This window comes from Vulpes vulpes, chromosome 12 (assembly GCF_048418805.1).
Source record: "Vulpes vulpes isolate BD-2025 chromosome 12, VulVul3, whole genome shotgun sequence".
In the NCBI taxonomy this organism is placed as follows: Eukaryota; Metazoa; Chordata; class Mammalia; order Carnivora; family Canidae; genus Vulpes; species Vulpes vulpes.
This window is the reverse complement of record NC_132791.1, coordinates 13209504-13232551: the sequence shown is the minus strand read 5'-3', so window position 1 is coordinate 13232551 and position 23048 is coordinate 13209504. Positions and strand designations below refer to the sequence as shown.

Genomic DNA, 23048 nt, shown 5'->3' with positions numbered 1-23048 from the left:
TACTGGTAAACAAAATATTTCAAAACTTTGAGTTCCATGTGGAAAGGACATCATAAATGCAAGATTTATGGTGGAAATGAAAGGAATAACAATGATTGCCAAGCACTGTACGGTTTCAGAATGCCTTATTTTAATACTTAGGGATGTGTGTACTATTATGTCTCCTTTAAAGGCAGAAAAACAGACTCAGGTTAAATTTGACCTTGCTTCGAGTTACAAAACTAAAAAGTATTAACTCTGTGATTCAAATCTACATCTTTCTGATTACAAAACTAGCACCCTTTCCTTCCTGCAGAAGAGTCAAAACTTTTTAAATCATATGTCTTATTAGAAAAAAGTTTTGAGCCCACTTCCTAATATATTTATATTTATTAATATATGTGCTGTGTTTAATAATTTATGTATTCTAAATCATAGTATTAAAAAATTTCAATAAATGAGAAAGACAATTTGAAGTCCTAGGTGATCCCCTCAAATACTCCTCGGGTATTTGTGATCAGTATGGAGATCACTGATACAGACCAGTACTTCTTACAGGCTGTGGACTTTATCACAATGACCTTAGGTACTTTTTAAATGAATATTGCTGGGCTTCCCCTTATTGGACTCTAGGGGTGGGGCCCAGGAATCTGTGTTATTCACAAACTCCCCAAGTGATACTTATCTCCTCTATCGTTTGAGAACCGTTAATGTATCCTCTGCTTGAATAAATGGATGATACCCTTTCATAATATTTGGGAGTAATTATTATATTTCTTTGACCTTTTTGGCTAAATATCATTAATTCTTGAAGATTTTTCTCATATGACAATATCTAGCCTCCCACCTCAACAGCTTTGGTCTCAGCATTGGTTTGTCTGAGCCATACCTTCTCCCTTTAATTGACTTTAACATTTCAAATGTGGCTTAACTTCGGGTGGTATAATGAGAGCAAAAGACCCTCAGTCCTGCAGGATGAATATCAAAAATTTGAAGATGAGTATAAGAAATAACTGATTCTAAAAACCAAAAAGAGTGAAAGAAAACAGATATAATTAGCTATCTGTAGAAGTCACCCCAGAAAATAAGTAACTATTAAAGAGGATTCCTGAGTGCCTCAAAAAATGGTGGAGGGTCTTTCAAATTTTGGACAAACCCAGATTTGCTCCCTAAATCTGAGAAGGGTCATTTATAGCCTGATCAATTTTTCACCTAATGCCTTATAACTCTTGGTTAAAATGATGAGGGAGAGGTGCTTTGGTGTGGATAAATTGTAGGGAAAAGGCAAGAGAATTCTCAATCAAACCATTCTCAGCACTGGACAAGGAAAGGCTGCTGTGATTCTAGAGCATTCTTTCTTTTCCTTTGTTATTTAATGCTGGGTGGTAGGCCAAGTAAGGGGCTGAGCAAAACTCTGTTCAGGATTCAATAAAACCTGTTACTGCTTTATATTCAAATCCAAGCATTTCCTGAGTTTTTACCTACAAATAGTGCTGGAGTTGGCATTGTAACACCGTTATTTGGGTGGTGTCTGCTCTTCTACTCTGTGACCTTGGGCAGGTTGCCTAGCATCTCTGAGCACATTTTCCAGTCTATAAAATGAGGATGATAATGTTCGCCATAAACCGTTCATAGAGATTGAAAAACCGAACTAAAATGTATTAAAAGAACCACAAGAAATGTAAAGTGCTGCATGGGAAAGATCAGAGTCGGTCATTCTTGACAATAAGCAAATTGGCTATTTCTTGTATTCTTCTATGATGGATGTTTGTGGCAACCTCTTTCCTCACAAGGTAATCCAAATCTAAATTTCAAGGCAAATCATATTAAATTCACCACGTATGCTGTGTGAAATAAAATACGAAACAAAGAAAGAACCCTTAGAGATGTTTGTTGCAGCATTATTTATACCAGAAAACAATAGAAGTCTCCAGTTGGAGAAGCCCAGTCAAATTTTAAATCACCCCTAAAATGAAATTATGTGGCTAAGTATTTATGAAACATTTAGAATGATGCTATAAATATTAATGAATAGATTTTAATGATTCATATATAATACTGTTTCATATATGTAAAAGTGCTTAGAAAAAAGTACATAGCAACACCCTGGAATGTCAGTAATTTTCTTCTAAGTGCTACTAGGGGAATTTTCTAAAATATGCATACCTTGATTTTAAAAATTGCTAAATATGGGAAGTTTTAAAGGTGCTTAAATATGGGAAGTTTTAAGGAACCAGCATAACATTTGGAAAACATGACTATTTTTCATTTAAACCAGACGTGTTTAACGGATTCTGTTTTATTTATGTGATATATATGTATACGTGTCCGTGGATATATGTGAATTATACTTCCTAACTTGAGGTAGAATGAATGTATGCGACCATCATTTACACATGTTGAAGGGAACTTGAAGTCTGCAAATGATGAAGAAATGGTGATTTTCTGTTGTAGGCTATTAAGTGTCCTCTTTGTTCTCTCTGCTTCAGGTGCTGATAGTCTGCAGCACAGGCTTGGCTGGGATTATGCTGCTCAACTACCAGCAAGATTACACAGTATGGGTGCTGCCTCTGATCATCGTCTGCCTCTTTGCTTTCCTAGTCGCTCATTGCTTCCTGTCCATTTACGAAATGGTAGTGGATGTATTATTCTTGTGTTTTGCCATTGATACAAAATACAATGATGGGAGCCCTGGCAGAGAATTCTATATGGATAAAGTGCTGATGGTAAGTACTTCAAATGCCCTCGACTGCTTTAGGGGTAAAAATACTAGTGAAAATATTTTGCAAAACGTTCTCTGTAATTCACTCCTAGTATATGTAACTGAGTAATTTGGAGTTATACCTGTAGTGTTCAGGAATGAGGTTAGTCATAGGGAAATCAGGGAAGAAGGTCCCATCCTTGGCATGGATGGGAAAATTTAAATACACCAAGCTGTAGCCATACCCACTTTAGCCCTGAGTTCACATTATGTCATACTACTGCCTCCCTCTCTGCTATTAGATGGAATAGAATTGACTTTTTTTTTTAATTTTTATTTATTTATGATAGTCACACACGGAGAGAGAGAGAGAGAGAGGCAGAGACACAGGCAGAGGGAGAAGCAGGCTCCATGCACCGGGAGCCCGACGTGGGATTCGATCCTGGGTCTCCAGGATCGCGCCCTGGGCCAAAGGCAGGCGCCAAACCGATGCGCCACCCAGGGATCCCTAGAATTGACTTTTTAAACCGAGTTTTAGCCCTTGAATTGGAACATTGGACCACTGATGTTCTCAGTGCCCTTTCCTAAAGTAGAGCTCAAAGACTTCCTATGTTGTAGTACCTGTCTGTATTTCTCCATCTATCACCTTTCCAAATATTATTGCTATCAACCCCACTAAAACTCACTATCCTAAGTATGCCAGGCCAAATTGAGGGTGTTGCGTAATGAATACAGATGAACAGACCCTGATTGTATTATTTTCCATTAGTCAAGATCCACATCTTTACACAGGTATTAACATTTACATTCTTTATACTTATATAGCCTCTGCAGCTTCCCTGTTTTCGAATCTCAATAGAAATTTTTTAAAAATTTAGAAACCGTATTTAAATGGTTCAAATACTGTTACCAATGTCAAATGCTACCAAATTAAGGATACTTCTTAATAATAATACTTTGCTGTTAAGCAGTGAAATATTCCTACCTGAAGAGTAGGTAACATTGAAGACTAAATATTAGACACTAAGATAACAAGTCCTCTGCCCAGGAGTATGGTTTATCTAGTTAAATCTAAAATAAATGTGGTAATAAATAACATAGATTCCTTTTTTTCCCCCTAATTGCAAAAGTTGTAAATGATTTAACGGACATATTTGGTACTGATGATCTCTTTCACTGAGAACACCATCAGCTAAATTTTGGACTTTTTCATAATGTCTGAATTATAATTCTAACTGGTTGTCTTCATGATGGAATTTGACTTGTGAGCATTCTACCTCCCTGCTGATGAAGGCATTTAGAAGAAGAATTTGGTGATATCTGGCTGGCTTAGTCGGTAGAGCATGTGACTCTAGATCTCGGGGTTATAAATTCCAGTGCCATGTGGGTGTAGATTAAAAAAAAAAGGAAGAAGAATTTGTTTTTGTTTTTTAAACCCCTGATCAGAAGCTGAGTAAAAAAAATACACTTTTTTTCTTTTAGTGTTTCCTGTAAGAATGATGAGAAATATTTAATAGAGAAGTACTCCATAAACTTTGACAGGATAGAAATGTCTCCTTTGGGGCACAATCCCATTTTAACTACTTTTGACCACAAGTTCTGGTTGTTACTTCCTGTCTTCCTGCTTTATGGAGTAATTTCAAAGCCAGATAGGCTTTTTTTTTTTTTAAGTAGCTCATTTATGGCTTGGTAAAAACTGTGTTCTGGACATAGTAGTATCGATGCTTTCTTTTACCTTCTAAGGTTATTTTAAAGAGAGGGCGTAAATGCTGGATTATGGAGTAAAATGCTCTTGTTGTTCCGTTTAACCTTGATTTGGAAAAAGTAGAACAACAAAACAATAACCTAAGTCTGGGAAAACAGTCCTTTAAAAAAAAAAAAAGTTAGGTATTTTCTCTTCCAAATAGAAATAACATTCTCACCTTGAGCCTCAGTATTATGGTCACAACGAATGGATCAAAAAGATTTTATCTTGACAAATTGCAGCCTATCCACACAAATTTAGCAGCTCTTGTGTAGAGTTAATAAATATAATTTACTGCTATGTTTTCAGGCCATCCATTTACTAACATAGAATAAAAAATGTAAATGCTCCTTAGAAGTCATCTACCAACCATCATCTGAAAGGACCCAAGAATTCATGCAATCTGGTCCATATTTTGCAGGAGTTTGTGGAAAACAGTAGAAAAGCAATGAAAGAAGCTGGTAAGGGAGGCGTTGCTGATGCCAGAGAGCTAAAACCGATGGTAGGTGGAGATGAGGCAATGGCCGGCCTCCAAGAGTTTCATTTTCACTTCCTCTCTCTCTCTGTCTTCACTGATTGCACTTCTTCGGGAGAAGCTTTGGTTATCTGTATCACGCAGGACGTGCTGCTCTTTCTGTTTGTGTGTTTACCCATCACCTGGATTGCAGAATTCTTGTCACAACTGAGGTCACCTTCTGTAAAAGTAAGCTGAAAGGAACAGCATCGTTTGCCTGTGCCTGTGGTGGGCAGGGGCTCTTTTGTCCCTAAAGTAAAACTGCTGGTTCAACGCAGGGCAGGGAGGTGTGGGGGGGGGGGGGGGGGACACAAGGGGGCTGTCTTTTTAACTGTCAGTGTTTGGTTTTCATCAGACTGAACATGTGGTTATACGGTTGAATGGACAGTCTGATTTTTGTCATTTTTGGAAGGTGATAATTCCTTTCAACTTGCTAAAATTCATATCCCCCACTTTTTAAATATTGTTTTGTTTCTGTTCCTGTCTTTTACCCTTTGCTGACTTTTTCTTCTGTTGCCTGGATTGTACTTTCTTTGTTTCTTAAGCTATTTTTCAGTAGCCAACAAGGTTTATTTCCATCAGCACTCACGTTCCCGCTCAGTAAGACAACCTGGTCTTCTCTAACCTCAGCTTAATTGTGAGAAGGATAAATGATCTCTGGTCAGTGATATATGTATTATAAGTACTCTACTTTCATTTGAAGAAAAAAAAAAAAGCAACTTAATCACTGTAAAAGAGTCCTGAGTTGCTTTTCCCACAGATATTCCCACCTCTGCATAATGACAGATGTCTCTTGCATATATTTGTGTAATTACTGCTTATTTTACAAATGTATTGTTCTTAAAGGGCATGTTACTACAAGATATTATATGATTGCCTACCTCCTTAAACAGTTCATTTTAAATAATGTGCCTTCTAATTGCACATAACCTCCAAAAGTATGAGATGAAGACACTTCTTTCTTCTTTATAGTGTAGTAAGTGGTTGATTTCATAGGTTTCCATCTTAAGAATAAATACATAATATAAAACAACCCTATTTAAGTATACAAGAGTAAAGAAAATGGGTCCTTTTAAGATAGGGAGGGAGGAAGGCTATATGGATATGCAAAATAATTGTATATTCAACCTAAATTAAAACCTCAGCAGAATGTTTAGAATAAACTCTTTCCTCCATAACCCCTTCCAGGGCATGTTTTGGTGTTACTTTTAATAGCATTGATGATTATAAAGTCAAGACTTCAATGTTTACTTCCCAAGGTACAGATCACTCTAATCATAAGTAAAGGGATGTCGAGCTCTTAGTTTTAATTAAGCCTGCATCTACCAGAACTGCTTTGAGTGAGCGAGGGGCACCATCAGCAACCCCCCCAGTCTGGTTACTTGCCTTCCCTTTCTTTCTTTCTGTATCCCTCTTACTTGACACTGGCTGAGGGGACAGCAATAAAGGTTCTTGCCAACCTTCTGGTGGCATGGGGAAATGAGGAAGGCTTTCTTCTTGCCACTGTTCGTCTTTCTTGTTCAGTAAATAAGGATCCCAGCCTATAACTTAAAAAGGTAAAACATAAAATCTTAAAATGCAAGCCATTTTTTCTCTCCCTTTTCTGCCTTTCCACTGGTTGACACTTTTCTATTAAATCATTTGTCGGTAATAATCATTTTTTAAAAGGGAGAAGTATTTGGAGGTCTAGACTAGCTTAGTTTGACCATGAATTGGCATATGTATTTCTGCATCATTCTTTAGTGAAAGATAAATTGCGGTAGACCAGAATGCAGAATTCTCTTACTTAAACCCCTAATTCATTGGCGATAATACTAGGAGAATTGCCCAAGTTATGGGGCATTCTACCGGAAGCCAAGATTTAGAAAGATTTTTTTTTCCAATATTACTTTCAGTTTTAAATTAATGTCCCTTAACTCAAACACTGCTTTAAAATCTTCATTCATATTTTGCTTTTATTTTATGTTGTTCATCAGTTCATTGCTTGCTGATTAATGGCAAAACCCTCCACTATGTCCCCAAATCTATCTTTTATGTGCATTGTTCTTCTGGTGCTTTGGACATTATAGCATTTGATCTCTAAGAATGATGTTTTATATGATTTAAAAACTTCCCAGGAGAGAAGTTGAGATGTTGCTTACAGGGTAGTTAAAAATTTGAAGCATAACCAGTAGCTCTGATTCTTAGCTCTCTTTTTAAATTAGCATGATAAGAGTTGACCACTCTCTTGGATGTGTCCCTAAATAATTATCTGAGAAATTCGTCACTCAAATTTAGGGATTGATAGAATTTAGGATTGCTTATTTTTATTTGCTTGGTTTAATTCATATGTTGTTCCCTTAGATGAAAATTCTGTAAAAGTGTCATACCTATTTTGCTGTATCTATACAATCTGCTCTTTAAGTTCACTTGTCTATCTTCTTTCTTGATGGGATATTTTAATTTAGGGTTTACTTTTTGCCTATAGAATAACATTCAGGAAAAATGAGGTTTTAAGTTTCCCTTTTGACAGGAGACCATTGAAGTAAATAAGTACTTCCAGTTTAACTCTTGGGCTTTTTTTTTTTTTTTTTTTGAGAGAACCTCACCAGTTAAGGAAACTTTAAAGGTTTGTGAGGTCATCCTATAAATCTTTGAAAATGATTTTAGAAAAATTGATCAAATGTGATGTAGAAGTTTAAGAAAGAGACATTCCGGCCTTCCGCGTACAGGAAAGAATTTATAGAGGAAAGGGGAGAAAAGAAACCTGAACACTATAGCAACTTAGGCCATAGACGTATTCTTCTACATATCTCAAAGATTCCCCCAAAAGGAAGTGTGATTTTTCAACATTCATAGGAATTACAGCCCCTGGAATAGAGAAGTTCAAGGAGAAAGGCTCTCAGTCCATTTTGCTTTACTGCCGCTTATCACCATCTATGTATTTGTAACATCATTCATGATCTCCTTTTAATGGTAATTGTCTAAGATTATACTCTGTATGACTTTGTTTTCTAGGCTTCGGGAGCAAGTTCTGCTTGAACCTAGCCGACCGTTATGGAACCCATTGACATTCCAAAACAATATATACACATAACTATGTATTTGTGTGTGTGGGTGTGTGTATATATGTATATGTATGTGTGTATATATATGTATATGTATATACACACACACACATAATCAGCCAAAATCAGAGAAAAGGAACAGGGATTTAATACCTTTTTTATGCTTATTTTTGTCAAACATGTACTCCTTTCATACGGGTGGCTTTTACAAGGCAACTGCCGTCATTTAATGTTTTCAATTGTAATTGTCTTAATGGAAATGTTAAGATTCATATCTGATTAACATTTTTAATAACTTAGAGGAGATTTTAACTTTAGTTATTTAAATTAGGTAAAATGATTGTACCGAATTCTCTGTCTAAAGTTTATTCAGGGGTGATTTTCCCTGATGTATGCATAAAATCAAGGTCTTATTTTACTGATGCATAAGTCCTAGTGGTATGAGACTAGGCATATGCTTTCAGATAAATAAGGAGATACTCCAATCAGTTTTCCCCAATCAAAGAAGCCATGTCATTTTACTTTTAGAAACATACTAGTGGACTCAATATGGGAATTTTCATAATAGCTCATGCATTTGTCAGCCAACATTAAAAAGTAACCAACTCCTCAGGTATTTGTAGTTTACCCTAAGCTTCTATAAGAGAGTAGGTTAAAAAGAAAAGGGTAGATAATCTTTCTTATGCAAACTTTGTTCTTATAGTTTGTCTTTCTTTCATTTTTTACTGTAGTAGCATCCTCCACACATTTGTGTGCCTGATTTGAAGGGAAGCTGGGGTGCCCAGCAACTTTAGCCTTTAAGTTTCTGTGTATTGATTTGCTGATTAAGTAATGCTGGGAGGAATAAAAAAGGGAGAGAATCATGGAACACAAAGCATTGAGATTCCAGTGCTTGGGCTTCTGCTTCTAAGGAACTTCAGTGGCTTCAGGCTTAAGTGGCCATTTTATTCAAATGCTTGCTGTAAAATCTGAAAACATACTGGCAGGTGCTCCTCTCCTAGGCAATTCATTCAGTATCCAGAATCCTACAATGTTTCACTGAAGAATTGGTTATATTTTTTTGATCCTCAAGTGTTGAATATTCTTTTTCTTTGGGAATGGGTTTGGGGTTTTTTGTTTCTTGTTGTTTTTCTTTTTTATTCCTGAAGCTTACCAGATATGAATGGCTAATATTCCATTGTTCTGCTTATTGTAATGGTGAATGCTTTAAGAAAAAAAAAAGTGTAATTTGCTAAGAATAATTCATGATCTGTTTATGCGATAACTCCTTTTTGTTACGATTTTTTTAAAAAAAGCTATTTTTGTTAATGTAAAGTAAATATTTCAGAGCAAATTTTTTAAACTTATTGCACTAAATACAGGCTCTGTACAAAAAAAAAAAAAGCCTCAGCATTTTATCATTCCATAGAAGAAGAATCTTTTGAAAGAAAGCATTGCCTCCTACCAGAATTAGACAGTGAATTAGACCGGTATTATGGAAATGCATACAATTAATGTCACTAGGGCTTAATAAGCAGCGATTTGCTCATGTGCTTGCTTTCAAAGGGTTAGACCTTTAAATTGCTGCAAAAGGTAAATTGTTTCCTTGTTTTTTGTTTTTTGGTTGGTTTTGTTTTTTTTTTTTTTTTTTTTTAGTATCCGTGTTCTTTACTCTAGCTAGGCTAAAATTTGCTAAATGCCTTGGTTTCTTTTCAAAGCTCATGTAATATTTCTGATTTTTCAGAATATTTGCAATAAGAGTCTGGATTTAAAAAAAAAAAAAACACACAGTTAAGAGCTCATATCTTGGCAAGACCTGAGAAACCAACATTGTGAGAATAGCTATTTTGAAACAGTAATTCTCCAGAAGTTAACATCTAACATCAGCCAGACAGTATCATTGTACTCTTTTGTATCATTTGAAATGGAATAAATATAATGATGTAACTAACAATTATCCAAATAGATGAGAGAGCAAATAATGTGAGAAAATTTGGAATACCTTCTGTTTCATAGCCACACAGATTTTGGACATTAAGAAACATTGGGAACTAAATTTAGGATTGGAAAAAGTTTGGAAGACGAGTATCAGAACAGAAGACATTCTAGGAGCTAGCTATTTTAGGAGATGTCCCTCCAAAGTGACGTGATGGAAGTCTTGAATTTGGAAATTAGGTTCTACTCACTTGGACATCCCAACATCATGGACTCTTGCTGCTCCCTGTTGCATTTGCTCGCAATCTCAGCTATTTGGAAGCCACCAGGAATGCTTTCTAATTATCATTTGCAACTAGAACTGTAATCAGAAAGAAATTTTGTATTTTTGTATAACTTGATTGTGTGCCATTTTATATAACAGGTCCTGTTTTACAAATAAATTTTGTTTTACTAACATTGTGTTTAGAAATTATGATCTATGTGTAACCATGTCATTTGAGTTTCAAATTAATTGCCAGGCTGTTTTCCCTAAGTAAATTTGTGTGCCATGTAAGTAGATATATGCATCTGTGCATATATACATTACACGGGCACACGCAGAGAGATATTTAATACAGAGAATATCACTCTCTTATGAGCTTCATTCCTTGATACGTGTTATAAAGCCTCACAGAGGCTTTTTAGCAATATTTAAATGTTTTGAGGTTATGTTTGGATATTCCTGCTGCCTCTTTCATTCATTGCGAGTCATTCTCCAGCTAGCTCTGGGCTGCCTTATTGCTATTCGCTCACTGCCTCCATCTTCTGCCCAAGTGCGAAGAATAGATGAAAAACAAAAATTATCTGTGATATGTGGTGACCTGAATAATTTTATAAGCCATTGACTCTGTGTTGTGGTTTGTGTCTTTTTCCGTGGTGGATCTTCAAAACTGTGTTCAGTACTTACATCTCCAGAGTCACAGTTAGGGTTCTCTACTGTAAATACTGATCATGGTGATCAGAGTATCACTGTGGGTTCTGTTATCAGAAAAAGGCTCTGATACATGATTTAGACTTTCTAGGCTCCTGCCTCAAGAGCAAGCGCTGCTGTAATATAAAATGGAAGGGAAAAGGTTATATATTTCAGTTATAAATCCACAAGACCCATCTTCTATGGGAGGCTTAACCAGCGCCTTAGGTAAACATTAGGAATTTAGCTAGGGCATTGAGATTATATAATCCTTGCATGGATGAGCAGAGCTCAAAGCAGGTTGTTCCTTTAAATCATTTAATGCAATGCTTCATGTTTAGGATTAGAGCTTTTATCCTATCCTATAGCATGATTAAACCCCACGTACTGCAATTTAAGTAGCTTAACTGTGTGTTGTTCCCCAAACTTCTTCCATAGTGGTTGGGGAGGAGGCACTCACTAAGTCTATTTTAAAATTATACTGGAAATAAGTTTTTTTCTCTAGAAATATCCCCTTACTCTTATATTTTCTTTTTTCAGCAAAGAACATTAAGCTGCTGATTTCTGATACCATTGACCTTGGTATCTGCCAGGGGCCCTTGTCTTTCCAGAGCAGTTTCAGGATTTCATCCCACCAGGGGGTAGTGAAGAGCTGACCCCTGCCTTTGCCCTGGTCCTGAGCTGCAGCTTTACACCGGAGCAATGTTCTCCCACCAGAACTGCTGGCACCAAATATCAGGCCATGTCAGTGCCCCCAACGCTTCAGCCATTTCCACCAGGCACCTGTACTAGCTAATAAAATCCATTTCAGGAGGTCCTCTCCACCCACCCCACCTACAAAACAAAACTATGAGGTCAGTTCCAAAACCAGAGTTGCCAATTATGGTGACCCAAACATTTAATTTTATCTTTGGTCAGTAACCTTCTCACTTGAATTTTTGGAGTTTCCAGTAGCCTTAACATAGCCTGTGAGAAGTTTCCTTCAGAAAAGTCTTTAAGCTTTCACCTTTCAATAAGTTCTCTACTGCTTTTTTTATTGCTACTTAAAAAAAAAAAAAAATCCTGAGAGTCTGGAGGCTTATTGATGCACCTGCCACAGTTAATTTCTGTATTCTTTTCATATATTCCATCTGACAGGAGTGCACTACAAGGGCTTGCTTAGAGTTGTTAAGACGTGGTCTGTGAATATATATTGGAAAATTGCAGGTTCAAAGTAAATACATATATAAATGTGTTATATATTCACAGCATAGACTGCCTTTTGCTTTAAATGCATATTCATGTGTCTTTGTGTACTAAGTATGCACATTAGCCCTTTTGAAAAGTAGGCACTGTTCAGATACAGTGGCTGCTTTTGGAGTTAGCTCATCTTTGATTAGTGGCACATAGCCTAAATTTTGAAAGCAAGACCCTTGAATGGGTCAAGAGAAAAATCTAAAGCTTGTAACAAACTTAAAAAGCAAATCAGAAAACTAAGCATGTTGCATATGCTTGTCAATTTAAAATAGCACACTCTCCCCATTCAGATTTCATAAATGTGAGCCAAATTCTTATTCTCTACATTTTAAGAGGAAAAATTTAATCCAAGATTCAAATCTTTAAAAATATCTTTCTTACAGAAAACTTCAATGCCAAGTTTTTAAATTTGAGAGTTTCTGTGGAAAACCTTTCTATAGAAATACTATAGTACCTTTTCTTCCCATCTTCGTGATTTTTATATGTGTAAAAAAAGACAAATCATGGTTCAGTTTCAGTATTGCATGAACAATGATCACTTTTGTAAATTACACGGACAGGATTTAAGTTTGATATTTTCTAAAGGAGTTCATTAGTAAATTTGTGGAAAAGACGTGAAATTATTAGGAACCAAAATATTAGACAATGTTTTCCCATTTTGATACTCAATTTTACAACTAAAGTGATTTCATGAGGAATAAATACTCCAGGCCGGAGCATTCAGAATAATAAAGCTTTTCGGTTACTAAATTGACTAAACTAAAGGTTTAGTCAATATCTGGCTGAATATGAAAACATTGTAATTCCTAAATGTTTCAGAAAATTTTCACTTTTATTTGCTAAGACCTGATTTTAATATTTGATATTCCTAAGCAGGTTCTTAATCTTTTGAGAGGACTATGGGCCCCTTTGAGAAGCTTATGAAAGCGATGGACTGTCTCTCAAATGCTCATAGCACATCTATGAACATTTAAAATGGTAATAGAATTTCAGGGCCCTCCATCTGCCAGCCTCCACCCCACCAGCCCCTTGGAGCCTAATGCACACAAATCAAAAGCTGCTCTAATGTTGGTGTGATAACATGTTTTGAAATAAAGTAGTGATTAGGCCGTCCACTGAAGATACTTCTAAGATAGTACTTACCAACTTCTGTCTTGGAATCATTTGTATAACTTGAAGACTTTGATTTAGTACCAGCTTTGGAAATCTGAGTGAGTAACAAAATGGTCAACACTGAATCTTCAGGACAGTAAGATTTCTTTCCTTGGAGGTATGATGGTGTGTGTTGGAGAGGGGATTTTGGCAAGCTACCAAATTCTTGGGCATGGACAAGAAAATCCAAGAAGGAATCCTTATAATTATCACATCTACCAAAACACTCAATTCTTTTTATTATTGCTCAGATATGACAAACGTTATCAGTAGATCACTGTCTAAAAATATATCAGTCATCATGACCAAGAACAGTTGAAGATGATGATCAATGAGCAAACTCAGTATAGTTCACAGTTGATAACATTTTAGTAGAAAGTTGGAGGAGCAGATGCTGGGGGTGGAGGGCAGGGAATTCAAAAGTTATTTTTCTCCCTCCTTATATCAGGGAGGTATTTCTTTGTTTTGCCTTTCTAGTCACCCCCTAGAGCAGCCTTTGGCCACTCTGCTAATGAGACTGTGCCTCCACTGCCCCGCAGCCACCGGTCTTCTTTAGGGAAGCATGTGGATTTCTTTACATCTCAACCTTACTATTAGTTAGGGTGCTGCATCTACATTGAGGGCCCTCGGGGCCCTTAAAGGAGCAGCTAGAAATCCTTAAAGGAGTTTGAAGTTCTTTTTAAGATTGGGTTCCAGTGAGTCATTTATAGTCAGACATCAAACCGTTACCTACATTTTCAAGCTGAAGAAAGCAGTGGGAATCTCATAACTGGCTGGAGAAGAAAGGAGAAAATTCAGCTCCCTCCCCGACCCCATACCTCCAGAAGAGCTTTAATGAACTTTCTGCAGTAGCAAATGGAGAGACCATGGGTGGAAATTCCCATATCGGGTGCAAAAGGGCCTAAGTCCAGTGTAAGTATCTACATTTGATATTCCTTTTGTTGTAGATGTGTATGACTTAGAGAGAATGTTCTGATCTTCACATCTGAATCTGATCCACCCATCCCATCAGATTGGAATGTAGTTGGAGTTAGTTATATTTTTTTTCAGGAATTTGTGTTAAACCATTCTGTGTGAGTAAAAGTAAGCACTGAAAAGAAGACTTGAATAAATGGGCATGGAACTGAGTGGAAGCTACAGCCAGCATCCCACGGACCATTCTACCTGCTACTAGAAAATGTGAGCACTCTATTTGCCGTGTTGATCATCAGGCCAGGATTCATAAATTGTGTTAGATACCTCGCAGGAATGAGACAATAATAGGACAACTTTGGGGGCTGATGATTTGAGACAGGGACCATTCAGTAAATTTTCCCCATCCTCTGCGTTCCAGTAGTCTGCTCAGAGTTCTTTTTGGCTCCTCTTGTTTTTGTGCTAGTTTTGGTTTTCAGAGACTTAGCATGGGGAAAGTTACCTTTCTTCTATGTTGCCTTAGTGCTACAAGGTTATATTATGTTGTTGAGGTTCTCTGACTTCTTCCTTCTTATAAAAGGATACTGGGAGCTCCATAATGAAAAGAAGTTTCAATTGTACTATCTCAGTACATTCTTGACCATTGAGTACACTTCAAACAGGTCTTGTACCCAGTGAGGTAAGTTCAGTGGGTTGTTAGCTGATCTGATTATAGGAGGACAAACATTACAACTAATAAAAAAGTAGGGAGAAAAGCATAGAGGGCACCTAACAAAATAATAGGGGCTCTGGAAAAACAACCAAAGACAAAAGCATATCTTCTGAAGACCAAAGGTCCAACTTTAAGTACTAGCTGGCACAGCCCATCTGAACTTCTGGAGATGAGAATAGAGCTCCTAGAAGAGGCAGCCAAGCTTTAAGATGAGTCAGTGCAATAGGGACCTGCTATTGATCGCTCAAGCTCTGAGCCTTATATCCAGTGTCAGGCCCAGCCCAGTGTACGGAAGTACAGTGTAAGGGGTGATATGAATAGAAAACACGCATCAGTGTCTCGATTGCTCACTGCTGTGTGATCCAGCGTGAGAAGTATGTTGTGGTACCACATATTTCTCTATCTGATGCCTTTTTTTGTCTTTGTCATTTTCTTTTGCCATTTGCATCCTATTTCATAGTGTCAAAATGAATTTTTGTATCACGTCCTGTCTGTCCATTACGAACTATGGGATCACAGTTCAGCCTTCCATGAATTCTGTAGTTCGGGATCCTTTACTTTAGCGTTATTTTGAGCTTTTCCTTATCACAGTGTCACTACACTGTATTCAGGTGGGGAAACAAACATGTAGGTGCTTGAACATGCCCCACAGACACGGTTGTAGCCCTACTATTTGTGACTGTCATTATTGACACAGTGCAGACTTTACAGACAGAGCATTATGCTCTCAGAGGACTTTAAAAATATGTATATTAAGCAATTAACTTTCTGGAGTTATCAAATCTTGCTGGGAAATTAACTTACAAGAGCTCTGAAATGGATGGAATTCCATCTGGCTTCAGAGTACAATGAGCCTATATGAAATGGAGCTTTGAAATGTTTTTCTTGTGCAGAAATATGAACTAGAAAAAAAGTGCTGATCCAATGCTAAGTTTTCTCTGTGTACTGACTCAGTTGCCAGAATTATAATGAAAACTGTATTTTAGTCTAAAAAATGTATAGAATTTTTTATGTAATAAATAAAATTTTATAGGAAAGAATATCATTGTCTACTGTGTTGGAACCCTTTCCCATGCCCAGGATGGTGATAAATAGCACTGTAAGGGAGGAAAATAATTTTCCCCCTACCCTTCTGAGTTTTTAGCTGAGACCCCTACATGACAGAAGACAGATTAATGAGAGAAAAGCAGGCAGAAATGTGTTAACATGTATACCTCATGTATACATGGGAGATACCCAGGGAAAATTGAGTCGTCCCCCGCCAAGGTGACTTAGAATTCAAGCTTAAACACCATCTTACTAGGGAAAGGGGAGGTCTCATAGAGAAGAGGAGATGATTTTCAGGGAAAATGAGTGGGCCCTTAGAAGAATACAGGAGGGGTAAGATAGTTTGTGAGAGAGTTTGCCTGGGTATGGTGTCGACTTCTTGTCTCCAGTGATAAGTCCATTCTCCCTCGTTGATGAACCTCCCAAGAAGAGAATTGATGACACTAGAGTTCCTTTTGGAGGATCTGTCTTTAGGCAGATAAGGAGCATTCAGAGAAAGCCTCTTCCTGCATTTGCTATTTTTCAAGTACCTACAGTTCAAAATGATCAATATACCACAATGGCATTTTTGGGGTGGCATGTTTTGAAATTGTAGACTGTAGAGTCATATTTTGGGGTGGCATATTCTACTCTTCAGTAGAAATAGTGATCCTGGGCAACATCTTGTCTTCAGATTAGGTCATTATGCTGCAAGGGTACCCTAGAATTTCCCAGCTCTTCCTTTCTAGCACCTCTCAGCATATCCTAGGGTCTTTGAGATACAAAATATAAATGCACTACAAACCAAAGAAGTACCAAGTTCATCCACTGCCCGGCCAGGCTTGAATCTGACTTGCCCTGTGAATGCTAAGGTTACAACTGAATTAAGTCATTAGGTGGAGTAGAAAAAAGCCTGTTGGATAACATTTACAATGGAAAACACTTTTGGCTGGTACGCCCTGCACGTAAATGGAAGCCTGGATCTGTGCTGTTAGTGGGTTTGTGAAACTGTGGTATGCCATCATTTATGCAGTGGTTGTGCCCCATTAAAGTTTGGAAAAAGCAAGCTTGTTTAAAACTAATTGTGTTAAATGGTACTGGGGACTAAAGAAGAGGATGTGCATAAGTGGAAGACCTTTTGGTATACCAATAAACTTCTAATTTGTTTCATAGTTTTGGACTTTATTTAAGATGCTGTTGTACAGACTACTTTTCATTAGCAAATGTGAATGATGCCCAGATCATAGATGTTTATCTGTACCCATCTTGCCAAAAGTTGTTACAGAACATTTGTGAGGCCTCCTCAAACACTGGAGGTACTTGAGGTACTGGAGTATATTAATGATTCCGGACTGCTAATTCTTTTTTTGGGTGGTTCTGATGTAAATATACATAATTTCTTGTTCTATAGACCACCTAGTGATTAAAGATCCTGTGAAAAGCCTCATGTCTTCTAAAAGGAACCCAGAATTTTTTTCTTTGACTGTGGAAAGTATACTCTGTATTCAATTTCAAATTTCAGAGAATAAAGAAAAATCTATAGGATTTCTTCCAGGAAGCTACTATTTGCACACTCCAGGTTAATATGTAAGTAAGGATTGAAATTTGAGCTTCAACTAGCTGTATAGATCGAAGCTCTTACAGGTGCTGAAAAGTTCAGAAAGAAGCCAGTGTCCTATGAGAATCTTTGGCCTTAGATCTTTGATCAAGTGCTATGAAACTATTCAGTGCCTTTTCACATCATTTGTGTTTTCTGGTTGGTTGTGGCAAGTAGCAGTGAAAGCAAATGTGCTTTGTGCCTTTAATTTGATATTATGCGTTAACTATTCAAATCCTGAGAAAAATAACTTTAGAAGATGCACCTAGATTGCATTTGGGTTTTCAGAAAACACAAAGCTAAGGTATTAGACCATTTCATGGACTTATCAGCAATTTCAATAGAAGTCTTAAAGCTTTCTGGATAGTTATCAGCTCCCTGGCCAGGTATGTCAGTCTAGAGAGGCGACAGTAAGGAATGGCCTTCAAGGCAAAACAAAAGGGCTTTCAGTCATTCATACTTATCATATAACTTTACACTTGGAGACAGGATATTAAGAGTTTGTGTTTGATCTACTGTCCATCTGCTAGGAAGGATTCTCACAGCTTATAATCAAATAATTTAACAACAAAGTTAAAAATAAAAGGCAAATGAAAATTGGGAAAAGAAGATTAGCTGCGTAAGAAACCCAAGGATGAGCATTAAGACTGAATTCCCAGTTGTCTGTCAGTCCTGCAAAGAGGAAATCAAGAAAGGTACATAGTTTTACAAGCCTAATAAAAAGAAGTGTTGAATAGAACTTTAATAAGGAAGGACTGGGCAGGTATTAAAGATGAGTAATGTTTAATGACTTGACATAATGTCTACAGTATAATCAATGAAAAAAGGATAAAGCAGTATTTCCAGCCTGATCTCATTTATGCAAAATCAATATTTTTATACATTTTTAAATAACTGATGGTACAGTAGATGCAATTCTGTAAGCGCTGGTACTTAATCGGTTAATTGAAAAATTTGGTTAATGAAGAGAATCATTATTAATGAAAAAGTTTAAATACAAGTAAGTATTCATTGGCCAATCTTTGACATAGTGTAGTTCTTTTTTACGACTGACTCCTCTGAATTTGTCTTTTGTCCTTTTTTTTTCATTAACCACACCGATAATGTAACCACCTAAAAATGTAATAAGTGGAATATCGATTTTTAAAAGTGGATAGGGAGTTTAGACATGCATATGAAGCCAGCTGTGTATGGACTCCCAGATTTTTATAATTTCTTTCCATTTGTTATAATCCTCACACACACAGAATTTGAGAGTAATATTTTTAGTATCTTTATAGTCTTTCCAAAGCAAAGCATTCAACTCAGTTTTCATTGCAATTACTCTCTTCATACTCATTGTTTTAATCAATGTGTATAATGTAAATAACCATACCATTAGAATCAACACTGCACCTGGCATAACATGTTGGAATAAACACACCTGACTCTTGCTAAACATAGTCCACTGATGCCGAAAACAGTGTACAGTGCCCCTGGGAACATTCAGCCTGCTATGAAATCAACCAGTTCCTTCTACAAGGGAGTGGAGAATGGCAGTTAATCTGGCAAGATGATGAAGTGGAAGTCAGCTAAGAAAGCCACTCTATTTATATCAAAATGATGGTGATGGTTATCTCTGCATTATGGGATTGTGGATAATTTATTTTTTCTTTGCTTATTTGTATGTTTAAAATATTCCTCTACAGTTTCTTAATATGAAAAAACATAGTCACATTAAAAAGCAAATAGCTAGGTAAGTATCATAAAATGGTAGTAACTAAACCTATATGATAATAGATCTAATGGAGTAGAAGAGATAGTTCCCAAAACAAATTATATTTTTATAATAATTTAATAAAAGCTAAGGACTTCAAATGAATAAGGAAAGAAATTTCATTTAATAAACGGTGTTAAAAACAATTGACTTTCAGTCTGAAAACAAATCTAAGTTAAATCCAAATGGATTAAGAATTTTTTTTTTTTTTCTATTAGACGAAGGAAAGATCAGGGGAAGGAGTGGGAGGGACTTAAGGAATTTAGAAGGATTAGGTTTAAAAAAAAAAAGCATGGACTGGTGGGAGTGGTGAGATCCTGTCCCACATTTTGTGGAAAATGTAATGAGCAAGGCCCATTTCAGATGCATTTACTAAGCATATATACAGCAGTCTGCTAAGTGTGTCCACTTTAACTCAACGAGCATTTCCTGAGACCTCCTCTGGTCAACCAGATTTATAATGTGGGAACTCAGTGGTGAATATTCACTCCCTGATCTTAGGTAGCTCACAGCTTAATGAGGGAGATAGGCAGCAGTGAGTGTTAGGATGAGAACAGGGTGCTTTGGGAGCACATAGGGAGGTATTGGGGTCATTAGGAGCTACCTGAGCTGAGACTTGAAGGATGAGCAGGAATTAGCCAGATGATGAAAGGAGAGATGGGGGGAGGGGAGAAGATTCTACTCAGCAATAGCAGCGATCCTACAGCAACACGGAAGAACACCGGTTGTTCAGCATGTCCTAAGCCAAGAATATGTGGATATGTAGCTAGAGGTGCCTGTGACTCCAGAGAGGATACAGGAGTCTTGCATGTGCATTCAGGTCTGAACCAAGAGCTGTCAGGAGCCTGGAACAGGAAGAAGGAGACCTGAGAATGAGGAGGAAGAGGAAGAGGAATATTCCAGGGGAAAATCTAACAGGCCTGATGACCAACTAGTGGGGAGAAAGAAAAAGAAATTGTGGAGGTCTATACTCAGAGTGGTGCGTGTCACCTTTGCACTTAAAGATAGGGGCTTGCACCGGGTGGTCACATTCATCCAGGCTCTGATTCTCTACTTGAGTGAATATCAGAAATATTTACCTTTTCTCCTTAATGCTATCTGATACAAAAATTCTGTAGAGATAAGAAGGAGTCAATTAGAGACAAGTGTGAGGGCCTGAAGAAAATTCTCTCTGTCAACAAAATATTTTTTTCACTCCCTGATAAATGAAATCCACCTAATTTCTGGTTTTCAGTTAAGAGATCCCAACCTAACAATGGCTGTGCAGTTCAGGTAGCTGCAGGCAAACTGTCTCCATGGCCTTAGATCTCTGATCTGCTGATTGTTACCTTAATCATCTGCACACTTCTACACTAACAAAAAATAATGCAATATATTTGGTGTATTTTATGTTTACATATATGTGCTCTACTTTTTTCCAAAGAGGCATCTATACAACTAGATTACTAAAAATACAAAAGCAAGGGTGTCTACCTGGCTCAATTGGTGGACCATGCAACTCCTGATCTCGGGGTCGTGGGTTTGAGCCCTACGTTGGATGTAGAGATTATAAATAAAGAAAGAAAATAGAAAAGCAAAGGATAAGCGAGAAGAAACAAATATGCTAGACCCTAGGACTAATTGTCACAGCAAAATAAGGCATTAATATTTTGAGCTTCCTGGCATCCTGAAAAGAGAGGAAACCACCGAGATTTATAGACTATTATTTTTTGATGTAAGTGTATGTATTATTCAAGTTACTGTGAGAGCAAAATTAATCTGCATATGACCATCAAATTGGGGTTTGGAAGTGCTGAGCTGATAAAGTCCCAGCATGTAACTCCCTGAGTCTTTAACTGAGTGTGTTACTTTATCCTTACCCAGATCTTCCTCTATTGGGACTTAAAAGACACATTCTTAAGTATTAATAAAACAGGAAAGACTCTTCGTTTATTCCAAAGACATTTACCAAGTCCTATATTTGCTAAGGACACAGAAATGAGAGACCCAGGCTTTGCCTTCAAAAGTCTCACAGCATTTAGGAAAGCAGAGGGATGAGCAGATGATTGTAATGGAGTGAGCCAGACCCTCCAATGGAGTTAGCTCAGCAGCGTGGAGGGACAGAGAGATGGGATGGTGTGAGGTAAACCTTAGAGAAAGGGAGGTGGGTTCTCTGTTCCAAGCAGAGGGAACAGCATGTATAAAGAAATGACATGTCTGTCAATCTGTACCAGAGAATGGGTGCAGGGACCTGAAATTGGAGAACTCAACGCAAGTCAGGTCTTGGGGGTCTTGTGGGTCATGCTAAAGGATTTGATTTTATGCTGAAGAAAATGGAGACTCACTGAAGGATTTTAAGCAGAAGAGTTGCTTGATGATTTGAGCATTTTAGGGGGGAAAATCACTGTGGTAGCAGTGTGGGAACTTAACCTGATAAGGAGTGTTTATGAAATCCACACAGCTAATATCATACCCATTGGTAAAAGATGCAAAGTTTTCCCCCTAAGATCAGTAAAAAGACAGGCATGCCTTTTCTTGCCATTTCTATTCAACATTATACTGAACGTTCCAGCCAGGGCAATTCAGTAAGAAAAACAAGAAAAAAGGCACCCAGATTAGAAAGAAGTAAAATTATCTCTCTTCCCAGATGACACAATTTTATATATAGAAAATCATGATGAATTCACACACACACACAATTAAAGTAAGCATTGTTGTGGGATACAAGATCAACACATAAAAATCAATTTTATTTCTATGCAGCAGCAATGAACCATCTAAAAAGGAAATGAAGAAAACAATCCCATTCACAGCACCAAAAAGAATAAAATCCTGAGAAATAAATTTAACCAATAAAAATTTAATTTTTAATGTAAACAAGATGTTTACATTAAAAACCACAAAATACCATTGAAAGAAATGAAAAGAAGACATAAATAAATGGAAAGACATCTATGTTCATGGGTTGGAAGAGTTAAATTTTGTTTTGAAGTGGGCTCCATGCCCAACATGGGGCTCAAACTTACAACCCTGAGATCGAGTCACATGCTCTACCAACTGAGCCAGAATTAATATTATTAGGATGATAATACTACCCAAAGTGGTTGACAGAGTCAATGCAATCCTTATCAAAATCCCAGTGGCCTGTTTTTGTAGAAATGGCAATTCAAAAATTCATATGGAGTTTTCCCAAGAACTCCATATTGCCAAAACAATCTTGAAAAAGAATAAAGGTGAAGAACTACCAATTCCTCAGTCTTCATCACTTACAACCTTGACATTTTTTAAGAGTCGGGACATTTATTTGATAGAATGTCCTTCAATTTGGGTGTAAGTTTCCTCATGATTAGATTAAGTTATGCATTATTGGCAGGGTTACCACAGACATCACGTTGTATTGTTCTCAGTGCTTCATATCAGGAGGCACGTAATATCTGTTTGTCCACTATTGGTGATGTTAGCTTTGATCATCTGGTTAGGGTGGATCTCCCTGGTCTCTCCACTATAAATTTGCTATTTCTCCCTTTGTAGTTAATAAGTATCTCGTGGGATCCCTGGGTGGCTCAGTGGTTTAGCACCTGCCTTTGGCCCAGGGCGTGATCCTGGAGACCTGGGATCGAGTCCCACATCGGGCTCCCTGCATGGAGCCTGCTTCTCCCTCTGCCTGTGTCTCTGCCTCTGTGTGTGTGTGTCTCTCATGAATAAATAAATAAAATCCTTTAAAAAAAAAAAAAAACCTCTTCACAAGATACTTTTTTTTAAGATTATTTATTTATTTATTTATTTATTTATTTATTTATTTATTCATGAGAGACACAGAGAGAGAG

The 23048-nt window shown here is 37.1% G+C and overlaps 1 protein-coding gene across 19 annotated transcripts in view; it reads left to right on the top strand.

The window, feature by feature from the left end:
- The window catches only part of SLC44A1 (solute carrier family 44 member 1), a 192394-nt gene that overhangs the window by 140394 nt on the left and 28952 nt on the right, over positions 1–23048 (top strand). For 12 of the 19 annotated variants that reach the window (XR_011995462.1, XR_003235584.2, XR_011995460.1 and 9 more), the window contains 2 exons: positions 2469–2705; positions 4846–4926. Coding sequence is in view for 12 of the 19 variants with exons in the window: in XM_072727798.1 (XP_072583899.1) it covers positions 2469–2705; positions 4846–4926 (318 nt within the window). In the remaining 7 variants the exon portion in view is untranslated. Of the gene's footprint in view, positions 1–2468; positions 2706–4845; positions 5185–7935; positions 15904–23048 lie in introns of those variants that run through there. The other 7 variants (XM_072727796.1, XM_026002717.2, XM_072727794.1 and 4 more) reach the window with 4 other exon arrangements.